This window comes from Hemitrygon akajei, chromosome 19 (assembly GCF_048418815.1).
Source record: "Hemitrygon akajei chromosome 19, sHemAka1.3, whole genome shotgun sequence".
In the NCBI taxonomy this organism is placed as follows: domain Eukaryota; kingdom Metazoa; phylum Chordata; class Chondrichthyes; order Myliobatiformes; family Dasyatidae; genus Hemitrygon; species Hemitrygon akajei.
In genome coordinates, this window is record NC_133142.1 from 71871897 (window position 1) to 71891867 (window position 19971).

The following is a 19971-nucleotide window of genomic DNA, read 5'->3' on the forward strand; positions in this document are numbered from 1 at the left end:
GGCAAACACGAGGAAATCTGCAGATGCTGGAAATTCAAACAACACACACAATACTGGTGGAACACAGCAGGCCAGGCAGCATCTATAAGGAGAAGCACTGTCGACATTTTGGGTCGAGACCCTTCGTCAGGAAGGGCCGAAACGTCGACAGTGCTTCTCCCTATAGATGCTGCCTGGCCTGCTGTGTTCCACCAGCATTTTGTGTGTGTTGTTTTAACCTTCTCGGTATGACTTTGGAGTGTGGGAGGAAACCGGAAGGCTTGGGGAAAACCAACACATTCCATAGGAGGATATGCAGACATTCCTTACAAAGGACATTGAAATTGAACTCTGACGCCTATGCTATAATAGCATCATGCTAACTGCCACACTAGTGTGGCATCGAGATTGATCAGTTTATGTTACCTTTAGAATGAACTGTGTCATTGTATGAAGAATTGCATAAACCTTTGACAAATACTTTTGATTGTATTTTACTTACACTAAAGGTGCAAAATGAATGAGAGTTGTTCTGTATTACATCTAACAGAAAAAATAAATGTGTGGCAGTGAAGGTGGCGAAGAGTGGAAGTGGGTTTACAGAGGCTGCCCAGGATGAGATCGAGATTCTCAGATGTGTGAGTAACCACTGAAACATGCAAAATAAATATCAAGACAGTAGTGTCCCACTCCAAAGGAAAAATCTAAAGCTCTGCTTCCGGAGTAGTGACTTTCAGAGGTGCCACTATCTAGAGCATCATCATTTCTCCAGGAAGCTAGACAAGATCCCAAAAGGATTATTTAACTTGGTATCCTGGCCTAATAGATTGTCTTATTGCTATCTTCTGCAGGATTTAGCTGTTGACACATTTTTAAAAAAAGATTTACAGCATGGAATAGGCCATCCTGGCCCTTCATGCCATGCCACCCATCAACCCTCGACAAGCCCTGATTTAACCCTAAATAACTTAATCACGGGACAATTTATAATGACCAATTAACCTACTAACTGGTACATTTTTGGACTGTGGGAGGAAATCACAGTACACAGAAAAACTCATGGATTCAATGGAGAGGACATACAAAGTCCTTGCAGAAGACAGTGGGATTGAACTCTGAACTCTGACACCCCAAGCTGCATTGGCGTCCCACTAACTACTATGCTAATGTGGTGAACATGCATCCCCTAGTATCTCAACACATGGAAATATAAATTAGATAGTTAGCAGAAAATTATATTTGATTTCAACAATGAACAATCTGCTGGAGGAATTTAGCAAGTCAAACAGCATTTTGACCTGTTGGCACAGCAGTACAATAGTGTAGCAGTTAGCACAATAATGTACAACACCAGTGTTCACTGATCGGGTTCAATTCCCACTGCTCTCTGTAATCTTCTCTCTGTGACTGGGTGGGTTTCCCCCAGGTGCTCTGATTTCCTCCCACATTCCAGAGACTTTCAAGTTAGGGTTTGTGAGTTGTGGGCATACTCTGGTGGAACCGGAAGCTTGGTAACAGTTGTGGACTGCCCCAGCACAATCATCAGAACGTGTTGGTCATTGAAACAGGCAACACATTTCACTGCATGTTTCAATGCACATGTGTCAAATAAAGCTAATCTTTCATCTTTAATCTGTGTGTGTGTGTGTGTGTTTGGGGTAAGGGTGGCGATGGAAGGAATTGTCAATGTTTTGGGTTGAAACCCTGCATCAAGGATATTTAGTTCACAGTGTACAAATAAATTGAATACAGCACTGAAGTGAAAAACTAATTTTTGTAGCCATTTCTTACATGCTTGTGCTTGGAATATATTTGAGCACCGCGGTAGCAAAGTGATTAGCTTTTACAGTGTGGGAGTTCAGAGTTCATCTGTAAGATGTCTCTGTATGTCCTCCCTGTGGAATGATTTAGAATCCTGTTTAATATCACCAGTATACACTGTGAAATTTGTTAACTTAGTGGCAAGAGTACAATGCAATACATGATATAGAAAAAATAAGTAAATCAATTACAATAGGTGTGTGTGTGTGTGTGAGTGTGTTATAGATATATATATATATATATATTTTAAATAGTTAAGTTAAAAATAGTGCAAAAACAGAATTTTTTTTAAAGTGAAATTGTGTTCATTTAGGAATCGGATTGCAGAGGGGCAGAAAGTTGTTCCTGAATCACTGAGTGTGTGCCTTCAGGTTTCTGTACTTCCTTCCTAATTGTAACAATGAGAAGTGGGCATGTCCAGGGTGATTTGGGAGGGGGGGGGGGGGTCCTTAATAATGGATGCCACCTTTTTAAGGCACCACTCCTTGAAGATATCTTGGATATTATGGAGGCTAGTATGCATGATGGAGATGACTAATATTACAACTTTCTGCAGCTTCTTTCGGTCCTGTGCAGTAGCCCCTCCATACCAGACAGTGATGCAGCCTGTCCGAATGCTCTCCATGGTACAACTATAGAAGTTTTTGAGTGTTTCAGGTGACAAACCAAAAGTGTGCGTTTTCTCCAAATGCTCCAGTTTCCAGTCCAAACTGTAACCGTTAGTAGGTGAACTGGTCACTGTAAAGTTATTCTGTGATTATGGAGGGTTAAATTTGGGATCGCTGGGTGGCGCAGCTAAAAGGCTGGAAGGGCCTCTTCCAAGCTGCCTCTCAATAAATAAAAATAAATATTATCATTCTCTGCATGTGATTTAAGGATGTCCTGAAGTCATGAAAGGAAGCTTTAAATGTAAGATCTTCCCCTTTTTAAATTTAAAGCACCTGGCAGTTGAGTACCCTATTTTAGCTCGCTGGATGGGACATCTCCATTTGTTAACCAAGTAGGGCTGAGTTGGTGTACACAGGAGAGAAACGGAGAGGCCTCACACTGACTTGTAGAGAATTGAAGTTTCCACAGAAAATCAGGAACAACTCTCCATCTCTTACTAAACCTATAAAAATATAATACTAAAATTTCAATTCTTAGCAACCTTTGGAACCACCTTTAAACTGTTGATTAGAGCACTCAATGCCTAATGCAGTTGATGTTGTTAATATTTCTACAATATTAAAGAAATACCATTATGTCTTGGAATTTAACCATATAACAATTACAGCACGGAAACAGGCCATCTCAGCCCTTCTAGTCCATGCTGAATGCTTACTCTCACCTAGTCCCACTGACCCGCACTCAGCCCATAACCCTCCATTCCTTTCCTGTCCATATACCTATCCAATTTTACTTTAAATGACAATACCGAACCTGCCTCTACCACTTCTACTAGAAGCTCGTTCCACACATCTACCACTCTCTGAGTAAAGAAATTACCCCTCGTGTTACCCTTAAACTTTTGCCCCCTAACTCTCAACTCATGTCCTCTTGTTTGAATCTCCCCTACTCTCAATGGAAAAAGCCTATCCACATCAACTCTATCTATCCCCCTCATAATTTTAAATATCTCTGTCATGTCCCCCCTTAACCTTCTACGCTCCAAAGAATAAAGTCTTAACTTGTTCAATCTTTCCCTGTAATTTAGGTGCTGAAACCCAAGTAACATTCTAGTAAATCTTCTCTGTACTTCTATTTTGTTGCCATCTTTCCTATAATTCAGTGACCAGAACTGTACACAATACTCTAAATTCGGCCTTACCAATGCCTTGTACAATTTTAACATTACATCCCAACTCCTATACTCAATGCTCTGATTTATAAAGGCCAGCATACCAAAAGCTTTCTTCACCACCCTATCCACATGAAATTCCACCTTCAAGGAACTATGCACCATTATTCCTAGATCACTCTGTTCTTCTGCATTCTTCAATGCCCTATCATTTACCATGTATGTCCTATTTGGATTATTCCTACCAAGATGTAACACCTCACACTTATCAGCATTAAACTCCATCTGCCATCTTTCAGCCCACTCTTCTAACTGGCCTAAATCTCTCTGCAAGCTTTGAAAACCTACTTCATTATCCACAACGCCACCTACCTTAGTATCATCTGCATACCTACTAATCCAATTTACCACCCCATCATCCAGATCATTAATGTATATGACAAACAACATTGGAATTTCTCATCAAAATGACTCACGCTCATTATCAAAAGCAGATAATTTATTACATTATTTCCTAAAGGATGCCTTTACACTTTTCCTCCACACATTACTATCAAGAATGCTGAGGAAATTGACCAAAGTTGTTCCAATAGTTTCCCGGTGTGGCAGGCTTGAATCCCAGGCAGTAAAGTAACTGTTAGAAACGAGTGATTATCAGCAAAAGATTTTTAATCCATCACCTTCTCCACAGCTCTGATATACTGGCTTTAGTTGTAACCTTGAGTGCTTGTCCATGTGGAGTTTGCATGCTTTCCTCTGACCATGAGGATTCTTCCCACATTCCCACAAGTTTGTCTATGTTGGTAGGTTAATTGGTCACTGTAGAGTGTAGGTAATTGGTAGAACATTGAGGAAATTGATGGGAATGTGAGAAGAATAAAACGGAATTAGTGTAAAATGGATTAGAGTGAATGGGTGAACTGATTTGGTGGGTCTGGGGGCCTGTTTCCATGCTGCAAGAACACATGTTTATCCTCTAAAAATATTCATTTTCTCAGGTGAGATGGAAATACTCAAAGGACCCAGATAAGGAACGAATTGTCCAACTATTAGATGAATTTATAATCATTGGTCTGAATGGTGTCCGTATCCTTTAATTCAACATCATTACTGATTTGTTTATGAAAAGAGTACTGGAAGATGTAATTAATGAGTGTATATTTGATGACAGCAGCAAAATGTTTTCTGCCTGAATAGGGAGTGTGTAAGTGATTCAGACAGCGACCTTCTCGTCTCAGTTACCACAAGTACTGTACAGATATGTCATCACAGGGAGGGAAATATCAGGATAGAATAATCCAGGCAGCTCTTGTGACCTTCTCTGCAAACCTTTATTAAATGGCATGACCTGGAAACAGTCATCTGCTTATCTCTAATTGCACATGACACACGATACCTAGATTTATACAAATAATGTCTGTAGACTATTTTGAATGTGTTTACCTTAATAAGTGATTTGTGAATAATGTATTTTAAGAACGGAGAGCTATATAAATGAGCCCAGTGTCAAGGGCATTTGACTATGTTGAATTTTTTGTGTGGTTTTCATGAATGGTGGTTTTAGAAACTACGGATATTCATTCATTGTTTAACTAGAGGTTTCAGGCCATATCTATAGATTATCATGTAACTGACATCTTCAAATGTGATGCCTCAAAAAGGCAGCATTCATCATTACAGACCCCTATCACCCCAGACGTACTCTTGTATAAAATATATATTATACTGTAACTTATAGTTTTTTTAATGTATTGCTGATGCAAAATACCAAAGTTCATGACATATGTCATGGTATTAATTCTGATTCTAGTAATTTTTAGTTTAAATAGTATTAAATAGTCTCAGATAGACATTAAACTCTGAAGGCAAGGAAACTAAAGTTTTTAATTTTAGCCTCATGCCAGTTAATAAAATTCTGAAATGGATTTTTGCTATACAATGTGACTGAATAAATTGTCTACAAGAAGCTGGTGTGGATTTGATGGGCTGGATGCTTTCCTTGTGATTCTACCGTGTCGCTATGATTCCTTGAATCTCTTGAATATTGCAAATTTGTGGATAGCATCCTGTAGGTGACAGGTGAAGCTATGCTGTCTATTCAGATAATGTAAAAATAATTCAGAGATGAGGATCTTCTGTCTTTGTTCTTAACATTGCTAGCAAATATTGTTATTTTTCTCTTTATCACATTGTCCAAAATATCTTCTGAGTCTGACTTCATAGTGGCAATCACTGCAATCCACAGTGATTGTACTTAAACTAATCTGAGATGTTTCTAAGTGGTGATAAAACTCAATATGAATTAATTTTCTATATTCATAATGTCACTCATTATTGATCAGGTCTAGACTTTCTGTAACCACCTTAACTCCAGTACCAGATGTGTGTTTAGTTACTGAACTACTAGGTAATCATCTTTATCATTGGATTATTAAATCCAATTGGCAGGGGCTACCCATGCCTTGTGTCAAGAAAATCATTCGACAGGTAAGATGAAATGAATAAGAACATATTCTGAGCCTTTTTTTAAATAGGAAATGTTTACTGTTTGCTGATCAAGAGGTCACTGAAACTTGCCTGACATTTGTCCTGAATCTTGACTAATATTTCCAATGTAAGTTGTCTTCCAACTAATGGGATTCAGAATTCTGTAGAGAACCAGCTCCTCCTGGTGCCACAGGAGAATGGTCTTTGTTAAATCTGCCCTGGGGTTTAGGTCACACCAATCACAGAATGTTCCTGCCCAGCTGCTGATCCATTCAAGTCAGGCTAAACATTATTGTGCTGTAGACGGTGAAGAGGATTCACTAGGATGTTGCTTGAAGACTTTAGTCAGACTGATCTTAGAGTAGGTTATGAGGTCAGCACAACATGGTGGGCCGAAGAGCCTGTACTGTGATATAGAGTTCTCAGTTCTATGTCCTATGTAAGGGAAGATTGGATAGGCTGGGAGCACAGGGTGTATAAAGTTATGAAAGCATAGACAGAGTAGAAAGCCACAATATTTTTCCCATGGTAAGGGTGCCACATACCAATGGTGTAGGCATAAGATGAGAGGGAAAAGATTTGAAGGGTAAGTTTTTTTTTCCCCACACAGAGATACAAGGACCACACTAGCAAAGAAGGTGGTGTAATATTTTATATATATTCAATATGTTAAAGAGACTTAGACACTTGGATAGGCAAGACATAGAAGGATATTGTCTTAATGCAGCCAAGTGGGCAGTAGATGGGCAAAATGGTTAGCATGGATGTGCATGATAAAGGGCCTGCTTCTGTGTAATATAACCCTATGACTCTAAATTATGGACAAGCTTCAAATAAACTGGTACTAAACTGTTTTTATTGGCCTCAGGATATAAATAGTGACCTGTCTCTTATTCATTTGCAGCCCATCATTGTTGCCCTGATAAAGGACAACAGCATGAAGCAATCTAGTTACCTTTAGTAACAATTTGTCACAATGCACTGAGTGGTGAGCACATCTGAACTGAATTGGCTTATTACATTCTTCACCTACATGAGGAATAAAAATCTTTACGTCTCTGTCTAAATGTTCAATTTCTAGTATTTATAGCATGAATTAATCAGTTAAACCCCTTACCTCCACACTCCTTAGTGGCCTCCTGAGCAACATAGACAAGTTGTGATACTGTGATCCTGTTGTCGAAAGGGGCTTCCATGTCATTAGAGGTCAGCCAAATCCAGTCCCACATTCAAAGCAGGCGAAAAATTGTCAAATAGATCATACCCCTGAGTTATCAGATCTTCTAAAAATGCTCAGATCATTTTAAAAGAAAACATACAAAGCTCAAAAGTTCTTAAAACCCTAAGACCTTTGAAAATACCCTTCAAAACCTCAAAACATCTAAACTTAATAAGCAACTTGAAATTTTTCTGAAAGTTTCTTGAACAGATTTAATGACAGATCAGAAAGTCTATGTAAATTAGCATACTTTTATCTGCAGCTCTCACAGTTGTCAGCTGTCATTCAAGTTAAGGAGAGGATATCCTTTGCACCTCCTCAGACCTGGTGTTGAATTCACAGATGTGTTGATAACATAAGAATTGGCTATTATACCCAAGTTCTTTTGCCCATTCTGAAATCTACAAGGTCCAATGTTGGAGCAACACCTAATTAGCAGCCTGACCAATGCCTGACCATTTTCTCAAAACTACAGGACAGAAAATGGCAACAATTTTCCTAGAGTCATGGCACAGAATCCGGGGTGTTCTTTCACCTGGTATGAGACATTATCAGATGTATTACCTTCAATGTTATTTAGCATGGTTTGTCCAGAACTCTTGAATTTGGAAAACACGAGATTCTGCAGATTGTGGAAATCCAGAGCAACATGTGTGGAGAAATTCAGACAGCATCTATGAAGAGGAACAAACAGACAACACTTCAGGCAGAGATCCTTCATCAGGACAGGAAAGGAATGGGAAAGAAGCCAAAATTCTTCCTTCCCTGGGTCTTGGCCCAAAACAACTATTTATTTCCCTCCATAGATGCTATCTGACCTGCTGAGTTCTTCCAGCATTTTATGTGTTGCCCTTGTATTTTGTGTCCCTATCCAGTACTATGGCCATTTTCTCTGACAGTTCCATCAGAAACAAGCCTAAGCATTTTCCCAGAAATGTGACTATTTTCTTCCCCTCGGGAACAGACTGTCTGTGGGATCTCGCAGTCTGTACAAATTCTGCTGCATTTCCCTTTAACACAACAGTGCCTACACTTCAAAATTTATTCTCCGGGGGTACGGAGCTTTGGGCTAATCTAATGACTTGATAAATAGGTGCATTCTTTATCTTAACAGAATTGTATATATAAACACAAGAGGAACTCAGCAGATCAGGCAGCATCTATGGTCATGAATAAACAGTCATTATTTTGGGCCACGAGCATTCATCAGGACTGGAAAGGAATGGGAAAGGTGCAAGAATGAGAAGGCTGGGTAAGTGGAAGCTGGAAAGTGATAGGTGAAGTCATGTGGGTGGGGAGGGTGATGAACTAAGAAGCTGGGAGATGATGGGTGGAAAAGGCAAAGGGCAGGAGAAGGAGAGGGGAGTGGAGCATGGGGGAAAGGGAAAGAGGAGAGGCACCAGAGGGATGTTGAAGGCAGGTGAGGAGAAGAGACGAGATCAGAGCGGGGAATAGAAGAAGTGGGGATGGGGAAAAAGAAATTACTGGAACTTGAAGAAATCCATGTTCATGCCATCAGGTTGGAGGCTATCTAGACGGAATATGAGGTGATGCTCCTCCATCCTGACAGTGGCCTCATCGTGGCAGAAGAGGATGCCATGGACTGACAAGTCAGAACATGAATGGGGATAGAGTTGTACCTATGCCCCCTTCTCTTGGGCAGATAATAAGGAACAGATGCAGGACCAGGCTGTCTGACCCTACCATTAGATAAGATCACGGTGGACATTGTTTCTCAAGACCACTATCCTGCCTGATTTCTATTTGCCTGAGAGTTGGGATAAATTGGTGTTTCCCTGGTGTTGACAGTCAGTGGTAAGCAGAGTGCCACAGGATTCAGTGCCAGACCCACAAATATACACTCAATGGTCACTTATTATGTACCTCCTGTACCTAATGAAGTAGTCATGAGTGTGTATGAACTATTTGGATAAGGGGACCAAGTGTAGCAATCTAAGATATGCTGATGACACTAAACTGAGTGAAAAAGCAAAACAGTGTAGAGGATGTGGAGAGATATAGACAGTTTAGATGAATGGGCAAGAGTTTGACAGATAGAGTAGCACAATGTTAAGTGTGAGGCCATCCACTTTGGAAGGAAAAATAATAGATCAGGTTATTATTTAGTGGTGAAGTATTGCAGTATGTGACAGTGCAGAAGGACTTGGAAGTGTTTGTGCATGAATCGCAAAATGTTGGTTTCCAGATGCTGCAGGCTATGAAGAAGGCAAATGGAATTGCCTTCATTGCCAGAGGGATTGAATTTAAGGGCAGGGAGGTTATGCTGCAACTGTACAGGGTACCGGTATGCCCACACTCTAGAGTACTGCATGCAGTTCTGGTCTCCTTAATTGAGGAAAGACATACTAGCTTTGGAGGTGGTGCAGAGGAGGCTCACCAGGTTGATTCTGGAGATGAGGGGGTTAACCTATGAAGAAAGATTAAGTTGCCTGGGACTCAATGAAATTCAGAAGAATGAGAGGGGATTTTATCGAAACATCTAAATTATGAAAGGGATAGATAAGATAGAGGCTGGGGAGTTGTTTCCACTGGCAAGTAAGACTAGAACTAGAGGACATAGCCTCAAGATTCAGGGGAATAGATTTAGGATGAAGATGACAAGGAACAGCTTTTCCTAAAGCATAATGAATCTGTGGAATTCTCTGCCCAGGGAAGCAGTGGCTACTTCATTAAATATACTTAAGGCACAGTTAGACAGATTTCTGCACAGCCGGGGAATGAAGTTATGGGGAAAAAGCATGTAGGCAGAGCTGAGTCCACAGCGGATCAGCCATGATTTCATTGAATGGCGGAGCACGCTGGACAGACCAGATGGCCTACTCCTGCTCCTGGTTCTTAAGTTCTCATATTATTGAATCCTTTAGTGTCCAATAAAATCAATGAATACTGGAAAACTAAGCATTAGTTTCCATGTAAGATTTGCAATTATCTACAACTCTGAATGGTATGTATATTCTTTTTCACTCAGTCTTACGTGCCAGAACTTTTAGCCTGAGGCAGGCTCTCCATCCTCTTCTTACTCAGTCTCATTCACTTCTAATTTTTCTACCATTCCAATAAATATCAAACAATCTTATTCAGTTCTATGGATAGAAAATAGATCTGACAGAGGATCTCTACAGTAAAATATAAGAAATGTAATTTTTAAAAAAATTATATGACTTTGCTCTTTGGACGGAGTGCCTCACATCTGATAATATAGTGGATAATGCAGTTAATTGGGTCATTGGTTAATCAAGGTAGCTGCTTATTTCGGATGACTCTTGAAGAACAAAAAAAAAAGAGAAAATAATTGAGGTTTTCTTCATTTATTTGGGGCACTATGTCGTTTGTTTGAGACGAGTGACTGTTCCTGAACAGTTTCTAACTAGCGTCAGATGTGCATACTTCTATGGCCGGTTGACACTACACCATACTCAGAGCAAACTGTTTCTAAATAGTGTTAGCTGAATGTGCTTGTGTTCAAAAAGTAGTGATTTTTGTCACTGATAGTTGGTGATAAATAAGCAGTAGGACAATTTGGAACTGCTTTGCTTACTGCTGTTTCAAGCATTCAGACTCAGAGATGCCAGAAACTGCTGGGAGTGAAAATAAAAAGATTTTGTTACTTCAATAAGTTAAGCACTAATCTGTTTTTGGTACCAATTATATAAAAGTTGATTATCCATTGTAGAAGGAATGAGTCTGTTTTGAATCAGAGGTCTTCTTGCTAATAAAGATTTCTTTATTTCATCATCAACATTTATCTTATTCCATAAATCAATCAAATGTTTTAATATAGGAGATTCTTTCTTTTCCCGTATCCATTTTGATTCCCATTTATATATAAAATCTTCCGCTGTATTTTCTCCTATCTTATCTAATTCTATTCTAATCCATGCCGGTTTTTCTTGGTCAAAAAAGATGCAATAAATCTAAGTTGATTTGCTTTATAATAATTCTTAAAATTTTGAAGTTGTAACCCTCCTAAGTCAAATTTCCATGTCAATTTTTCCAACGATATTCTTGACATCTTACCTTTCCAAAGAAACTTCCTCACACATTTATTTAACTCTTGAAAAAACTTCTGTGGCAATTGTATTGGTGGTGTTTGAAATAGATACTGTAATCTAGGAAATGTATTCATTTTAACAGCATTATCGGCCATCTAAATTGAGTTGCTAATCAACATTGACTATAGTCTCCTTTGGTTAAGGGGTAAAATTTCACTTTTATCTCAGTTTATTTTATACCCTGATACTTTCCCATATTCTTCCAGTCTAGAAGGTAATGGGTTTGTTAAATAGATCAAAACATCATCTGCAAATAAATTAATCTTATATTCTTCCCGATTAACTCTAAAAACCCTTAATTCTGAATCCATTCTAATTAATTCAGCTAATGGTTCTATCGCCAATACAAATAAAGTAGGTGATAATGGACACCCTTGTCTAGTTGACCTTTTTAACTGGAATGGTGTTGAAATTTGGAGACTTATGAAGGAGGTATATTGATGTCATTTGAACAATTAAAGAATAAATATAAAATATCAAATAACACTTTTTTTGTTATTTTCAGTTAAGGGCTTACTTAAGAGATAAACTGGGTCAAACAATGTTATTGCTGAAACCTAATGAAATTGAAACTTTAATTCAGAAAGGAAAAATTTTAAAAATTACTTCTTTTATGTATAATCTGATTCAAAAACAGACACCTAAACAAGGAATTCATAAGTCAAGACAAAAATGGGAAACGGATTTGAATATTAATATTGATGAAACAATTTGGTCAAGACTATGTCTTGACAGTATGACAAATACAATAAATGTTCAACTCAGATTAGTACAATATAATTTTTTACATCAATTATATATTACACCGCAAAAAGTAAATAGATTGAATCCAAACTTATCTGATCAATGTTTTCGATGTAATCGTGAAATTGGTACTTTCTTACATTCTGCTTGGTCTTGTTTCAAAATTCAACCTTTTTGGATAAATTTAAGAGTTTTACTGGAACAAATTATTGGAACACAACTTCCACACAACCCAATATTATTTTTATTAGGTGACATTGTAGGGATAAAACCGAAACTTAAATTGAATAAATATCAGAAAGTATTTATAAAAATTGCATTGGCAGTAGCCAAAAAGGCTATTGCAGTTACTTGGAAATCAGATTCGTATTTAAGTATGGATCTTTGGAATAATGAAATCTTTAGCTGTATTCCACTTGAAAAAATTACTTATAATTTAAGGAATAAATATGATACATTTTTGAGTATTTGGCACCCTTATTTGCAAAAGATAGGATTGTATATATAGGTGCTGTGATGATAAGGATGTTGGTCCTCTGGGGAAAGAAACAAATACATATATTAGATTTACTTTGAATCCCATGGAGCATGTGAAGACCTTCTGATATTCAGGCAGTCTTTCTTTCTTTCTTTCTTCTGTTTTTTTTTTAGGTAGGGGTATGTTACGGGGGGAAGGGTTAAGGAGAGGCGGAGGGTAGATATTATTCTATTACTCTATGTAATCAAATTTGAAAATTGAATAAAAAAATAAAAATAACAAGTTAAGCACTATAAAGAATTTGAAGTTCTCAACAATTATCATGAATGTTACAATGAAAATGAAGATTTGGAGGATGTAATCATCGAAATTATTGTATGAAGGCAGTCCATTATCTACATTAGATGTCTGCACTGATTTTGTTCATTTGCAGTCAATCATACTATACAGTGAAATGAATACCTCCGCCAATAACAATTAGGAACTAATGCACAGTTTTATAATACTGTAGTAGTATTAGCACTGTTCTAATTTGTTTTGTATTTCATTTAAATACATTATTTGTTACTCAGGCTGCCCCTTGTTACTTAGCAAAATGTATTGCTCCTGTTGTGTCCCAATTAACTTGAATCCACTGTAGTTTGTTTGGTTGATCGTTCAGTTTTTGTTTTGGAAGCAGTTTAACTGTTCTGACTGCTTTCTGTCCTCATATGATAGGTTCTACAAGGGTTGAACTATCTGCATACCAAGTGCAAGATTCTGCACACGGATATCAAACCAGATAACATTCTTCTCTGTCTCAACCAACAATATCTCAATCAAATAGCTGTTTCCATGCAACCGGGAACTGGAAAAGATGCACAGAGTCTAACAGGTAGTTATTGGCAGGAAGTTTACAATATAACACACACAAAATGCTGGAGGAACTCACAGGTAAGGTAGCATCTGTGGAGAGGAATAAACATTTGATGTTTCAGGCTAAGACTTATCCATAAACATCAACTAAGCTGTCTGACCTGTCGAGTTCCTCTAGCATTTTGTGTGAATGACTCTGGATTTTCATTATTTGTAGGATCTCTTGTGTTTACGTTCACACTATTTTAATATTCCAAAGATAAGCGTGAACCAGGACACCAAAAACACAAAATGTTTCCTCCTAATCCGTTGTACAAGGATGCTATCCCTACCTTGACCAAGAAGACCTAAAGATTGGTCATTATCCCCTTGCTGTTATAAGAGCTTGCTATTTATATTTCCCCACTGCACTTCCTGGATTAAAACAAGTACATTTTGGTGTATTCTGATGGTTGTAAAGTGATTTTGGGTGTCCTGGGATCATATTAGTCTGTCTTCCTTTCTTACATTCCCTCCATCCTTCCTTCCTTTACGGAATCTGGTATTCCATAAATAAGGAATTCTGAGTTGTCTTCCTTCATTTGCATATTTTATACTGAAGCAGTGGTCAAAATTCCATCATCAATATACTACTGTTATCAAAACTCTTCTCAGAGTCCAAGGATACTGGTAAAAAATATGTTAAATATGACCAGAGATTTGTTGTTTATCTCCTTTGATCTGATTTTTCTTGTCATTTTCAGGAGAAATTAACACAGAACATTCACTTCCGAACCCTTTGGATCCCAAATATGCTGAAGAAATAAGTGTAAAGATTGTGGACCTGGGAAGCGGTTGCTGGACAGTGAGTTCCATGCAGTCATGGAAGGACAGGAATTAATATTGTCGAGACGATCTTCATGTAGATTGCTCGAATATCAGTTTACATAATTGGAGTATATAAGTCTCAGCCAAGAGCCTCCTCTCTGAGTTTGGTCGAAAACATTGTCCCTATCCCTCATATTTCTAGCTCCCTGAAGCATCATCCCTTATTCTTAGAATAAATGATGTTCTCTTTTGATGATAGTGTGAAGTGTGTACCATTATAATGTGGCTGAAAATCATTCTGTGTCTTAATTCCCATTACTGGGGTCAATGTGAAGTGATTCTGGAAGAAATTGTGGCTTCAATATAAAATACCCATGCAATTGCATTTGAATAGACCCACACATCTGTGATAACAAAGTACAATCAGATTTCAGTTATCTATAATGCTGCAAGTGAAGTACAGCTCATCACATTGCATGTGCCAAAGTCACGACATTTGTAATACAGCAATGAAACAAAGTGAAAAAAGATGTTCACAAAAAAAACCTTGTTTAACTTTCTCAAATTACCATTTGACCATTTGGCATAAGAGCAGAATTAGGCCATTTGGCTCTCAAATCTTCTCCACATTCCATCATAGCTAAGTTGTTATCCCTGTCAACCCCAATCTCCTGCGCCTTCTGCCTGTAACCTTTGACACCTAATCAAGAATCTATTAACCTACCAACGTAGCAGTTAGAGTGATGCTATAACAGCTCAGGGCATCAAAGTTTGGAGTACAATTCCAATGTCATCTCTAAGGTTTCTGTACATCAGCCCTGTGGAAGGTTTTCTCCAGGTGCTACAGTTTCATCCCACAGTCCAAAGATCTACCATTTAGTGGGTTAATTGGTCATTGTAAATTGCCCCATAATTAGACTGGGGTTAATCAGGGGCTGCTAGTTTGAAGGGCCAGAATGGCCTTTTCTGCACTGTATCTCAGTAAATAAATAAAGAAACCGAATGACTTGGGCTCCTGAGATTACTCATCTTTTTATTATGCTTTTTTTTTTACCTTGGTTCCAGTTCAAACACGTTACAGAAAAGATTCAGACAAGACCGTACCGTGCACTGGAGGTCATCCTGGGCGCTGGTTATGGGCCACCTGCTGACATTTGGAGCACAGCTTGCGTGGTAAAAGAAAGCAATGTTTCCAGTTTACACTCTGAAGCTACTTATTACTTTGTAAATTAATGCATTATAAATTGTATGAGTTCAACATTCAAGATTGGTTATTGTCATTCTCAGCACTTGAGTGTAAAGGACAAAATGACTGTTACTTCAGATCAGCTGCAGCATAAATAAACACAAAAAGCATAAAGAACACATTAAGAAACAAAAAAACGCACACAATAAATACAAACATAAAAGCAGTCCTAAAAAAACAAGTAACTGTTTGAGTGAGACCATATATACAAAAATTTAGCTTATAAACATAGACTCACCACTCTCTGGCTAAAGAAATTATTCCTCATCTCCATTCTAAAAGGATGCCTCTCTATTCTGAATCTGTGTTCTCTGGTCTTAGACTCCCACTATAGAAAACATACTCTCCACATCCACTGTATCAAGACCTCTTACCATTCGATCGGTTTCAATGAGGTCACCCTTTAATCTTCTGAATTCCGGTGAAAATCCAAGTATGCAACATCACCCAATCCTCCTTTGTCTATCTTGCCTGGTATTTCCTCAAAGAATTCCAACAGATTTGTCAGGCAAGATTTTCCCTTGAGGAAACATGTTGACTTTGGCCTATTTTATCACGTGCCTCCAAGTACCCTGAGACCTCATCCATAATAATTGACTCCAATATCTTCCCTACCGCTGAGGTCAGACTAATTGTCCTATGCTTTCCTTTCTTCTGCCTCTCTCTCTTCTTGAAGAGTGGTGACATTTGAAATTTACCAGTCTTCCGGAACCATTGCCAAATCTACTGATGCTTAAAGGATCATTACTAATGTCTCCATGATCTCTTCAGCCACTCTTTCAGAACCCTGGGGTTCTAGAGGAATTAAGTACATTTGTACATGAAGCAACAGAATTTTTTTAAAACAACTTGATTCATTCATGTCCTTTAGGGAATGAATTATACCTTTTAAGATTCATAAGAAGACTCTGTATGGAAACAGATCCTACGGGCTACTGAGTCCACATGCACCTGTTTTAACTGTAATCTGATTCTGACCCATCCTATTTCCCTCTATTCCCATGAACTCACCCCAGATTCTACCACTCACTAACACAACTAAGGCTAACTTACAGTGCCCAATTAACCTAACAGCTAGCACACAGTCACAAAGATTAGGCTAACTCCACAGACAGTACCAGACATTGTAGGAGTTGTAAGGCAGCAGATCTAGCAGCTGTACCCTTCTGCTGCCTCCTTTTGACCTTTATCTGATTACGCTACCACTGATATGTGGTTGATTCTAAACTACCCTCTGAAATACCCTTACTGCCCACAGTGGCTAATACAGATCAGTTATAGATGCTGTGCTTATCGATGACTTCGGTAAATGACAAACTGAACACTGATCCCTCACAAACCAAACTCAATGTCATGACTACGGAAAGTGCTGTCTGCCCCTAGTTCACTTCACGTGGATACCTGAGCTGAGAAAGAGGAATTTATAAGGGAAGCTCACATCTCTCCAAATTTTTCATCCTTTCTTTGTCATCTTCTGGACAAGCCCAGTTTGAGTAAACACAATGCAAGAATCATACCATTGCACGCCAAGTCTCTGAAGCAGAATCCTCTAAAATTTAGGAAAAAGGGGAGAATCTACTCACTTCAATCTTGCAAGCAGTGCACAGTCAATATTTGCATGCAGTATTAGAGTTGTTAGTGCTTCGTTATCTTCAATGTTTTACTAAATGTGAGTGCTTTACGCATTTCATGCTCAATATATCAAAATGGAAATACTGTAAACCTCTTTTTACATACACAGGCATTTGAGCTGGCAACGGGTGAATACTTGTTTGACCCTCGACCTGGAAAGACCTTCTCTGAAGATGAGGGTAAGGGAGCATATCTTAATCAAGATCAAATGGGAGCATTGATCCAATCATAAACATATTCTCCAATAGATTCCCTTCCTCTAAGTCAATCAGCGTTAGTGTTTTCAATGTAAGAGACATAGGGACAAAAGAATAGGTGTACAACAAGGAACGACATTAGAAACATAGAAAACCTACAGCACAATACAGGCCCTTCAGCCCACAAAGCTGTGCCGAACATGTCCTTACCTTAGAAATTGCCAAGGGTTACCCATAGCCCTCTATTTTTCTGAGCTCCATGTACCTGTCCAGGAGTTTCTTAAAATACCCTATTGTATCCGCCTCCACCACAGTCGCCGGCAGCCCATTCCGCGCACTCACCACTCTCTGAGTATAAAACTTACCCCTGACACCCCTCTGTACCTACTTCCAAGCACCTTAAAACTGTACTCTCTCATGTTAGCCATTCCAGTCCTGGGAAAAAGCCTCTGATAATCCACACGATCAAAGCTTCTCATAATCTTGTACACCTCCATCAGGTCACCTCTCATCCTCTGTTGGTCCAGGGAGAAAAGGCTGAGTTCACTCAACCTTTCATAAGGTTTTCATAAGGCATGCTCCCCAATCCAGGCAACATCCTTGTAAATCTCCTCTGTTCCCTTTCCATGGTTTCCACATCCTTCCTGTAGTGAGGTGACCAGAACTGAGCACAGTACTCCAAGTGAGGTCTGAAGTCCTATATAGCTATAACATTACCTCTCGGCTCATGATCTCAATTCTACAGTTGATGAAGGCCAATGCACCGTATACCATTGTAACCAAGCAGCTGCTTTGAGTGTCCTATGGACACGGACCCCAAGATCCCTCTGATCCTTTACACTGCCAAGAGTCTTACCATTAATACTCTATTCTGCCATCATATTTGACCAACCAAAATGAACCACTTCACACTTATCTGGGTTGAACTCCATCTGTCACTTCTCAGTCCAGTTTTGCATCCTATCAATGTCCCACTGTAACTTCTGACAGCCCTCCACACTATCCACAACACCCCCAACCTTTGTGTCATCAGCCTATTAACTAACCCTTCCCTCCACTTCCTCTTCCAGGTCATTTATAAAAATCATGAAGAGAAAGGGTCCCAGAACAGATCCTTGATGAACACCACTGGTCACCAACCTCCATGCAGAATATGACCCTTTTACAATCATTCTTTGTCTTCTGTGGGCATGCCAATTCTGGATCCACAAAGCAAGGTCCCCTTGGATCCCATGCCTCCTTACTTTCTTAATAGGCCTTGTATGCGGTAGCTTCTCAAATACCTTGCTGAAATCCAAATACACTACATCTACTGCTCTTCCTTCATCATTGTGTTTAGTCACATCCTCAAAAAATTCAATCAGGCTCGTAAGGCACAACCTGCCTTTCACAAACCCATGCTGACTATTCCTAATCATATTATGCCTCTCCAAATGTTCATAAATCCTGCCTCTCAGGATCTTCTCCATCAACTTACCAACAACTGAAGTAAGACTCACTGGTCTATAATTTCCTGTACTATCTGTACTCCCTTTCTTGAATAATGGAACAATATCCGCAACCCTCCAATCCTCCAGAACCTCTCCCGTCCCCATTGATGATGCAAAGATCATTGCCAATTTGGAAACCTTATCAAATGCCTTGCTGAAATCCATATACACTGCGTCTACTGCTCTATCTTCATCAATGCGTTTAGTCACATCCTCAAAAAATTCAATCAGGCTCGTAAGGCATGACCTCTCTTTGACTCTCAGGATCCTCTCCATGAACTTACTAACCACTGAGGTAAGACTCACTGGTCTATAATTTCCTGGGCTATCTCTACTCCCTTTCTTGAATAATGGAACAACATCCGCAACCCTCCAATCCTCTGGAACCTCTCCCGTCCTCATCGATGATGCAAAGATCATTGCCAGAGGCTCACCAATCTCCTCTGTCACCTCCCACAGTAGCATGGGGTACATCTCGTCTGGTCCTGGTGACTTATCTAACTTGATGCTTTCCAAAAGCTCCAGCACATCCTCTTTCTTAATGTCTATATGTTCATACTTCTCAGTCCACTGTAAGTCAATCGCCAAGGTCCTTTTCCGTAGTGAATACTGAAGAAATGAACCCTTCCAGACTGTTTCATCATTCCCAGCCCCGGCTCATATCCAATGATTTTCTTTGGTGTTATCCAAGTGAAGAGTCTCGTACTGACTGTCCGTTGCCTTCCATAGCTGCAGCCTAATCCACTGAATTTCTCCGACACTTTATAGGCAGTGGCCACTTTATTAGGTACAGCAGTGCAGATATCTAATCAGCCAATCATACGGCAGCAACTCAATGTATGCAGATATGGTCAAGAGGTTCAGTTGTTGCTCAGATTGATTGTTGGTGCCAGATGGGGTGGTTTGAGTATCTCAGAAGCTGCTGATCTCCTGGGATTTTCACACACAACCGTCTCTCGAGTTTTCAGAGAATGGTGCAAAAAACAAAAACATTCAGTGAGCAGCAGTTCTGTGTGTGAAAATGTCTTGTTAATGATAGAGGTCAGCTGAGAAAATAGGAGATAAGGAAATGACAACAAACTCAATAAGTATTTGCGTCAGTCTTCACTGGAAGACACTAGCAGAATACCAGAAATGCGAGAGTATCGGGGGCAGAGGAGCAT

At 39.1% G+C, this 19971-nt stretch overlaps 1 protein-coding gene across 10 annotated transcripts in view; it reads left to right on the forward strand.

The window, feature by feature from the left end:
* LOC140742059 (SRSF protein kinase 3) overlaps positions 1–19971 on the forward strand; it is a 191376-nt gene that overhangs the window by 164269 nt on the left and 7136 nt on the right. For all 10 annotated transcript variants that reach the window (XM_073072832.1, XM_073072833.1, XM_073072826.1 and 7 more), the window contains 7 exons: positions 530–617; positions 4579–4666; positions 5961–6067; positions 13299–13455; positions 14180–14280; positions 15309–15416; positions 17231–17300. In XM_073072832.1, the coding sequence (XP_072928933.1) occupies positions 530–617; positions 4579–4666; positions 5961–6067; positions 13299–13455; positions 14180–14280; positions 15309–15416; positions 17231–17300 (719 nt within the window). The remainder of the gene's footprint in view (positions 1–529; positions 618–4578; positions 4667–5960; positions 6068–13298; positions 13456–14179; positions 14281–15308; positions 15417–17230; positions 17301–19971) is intronic.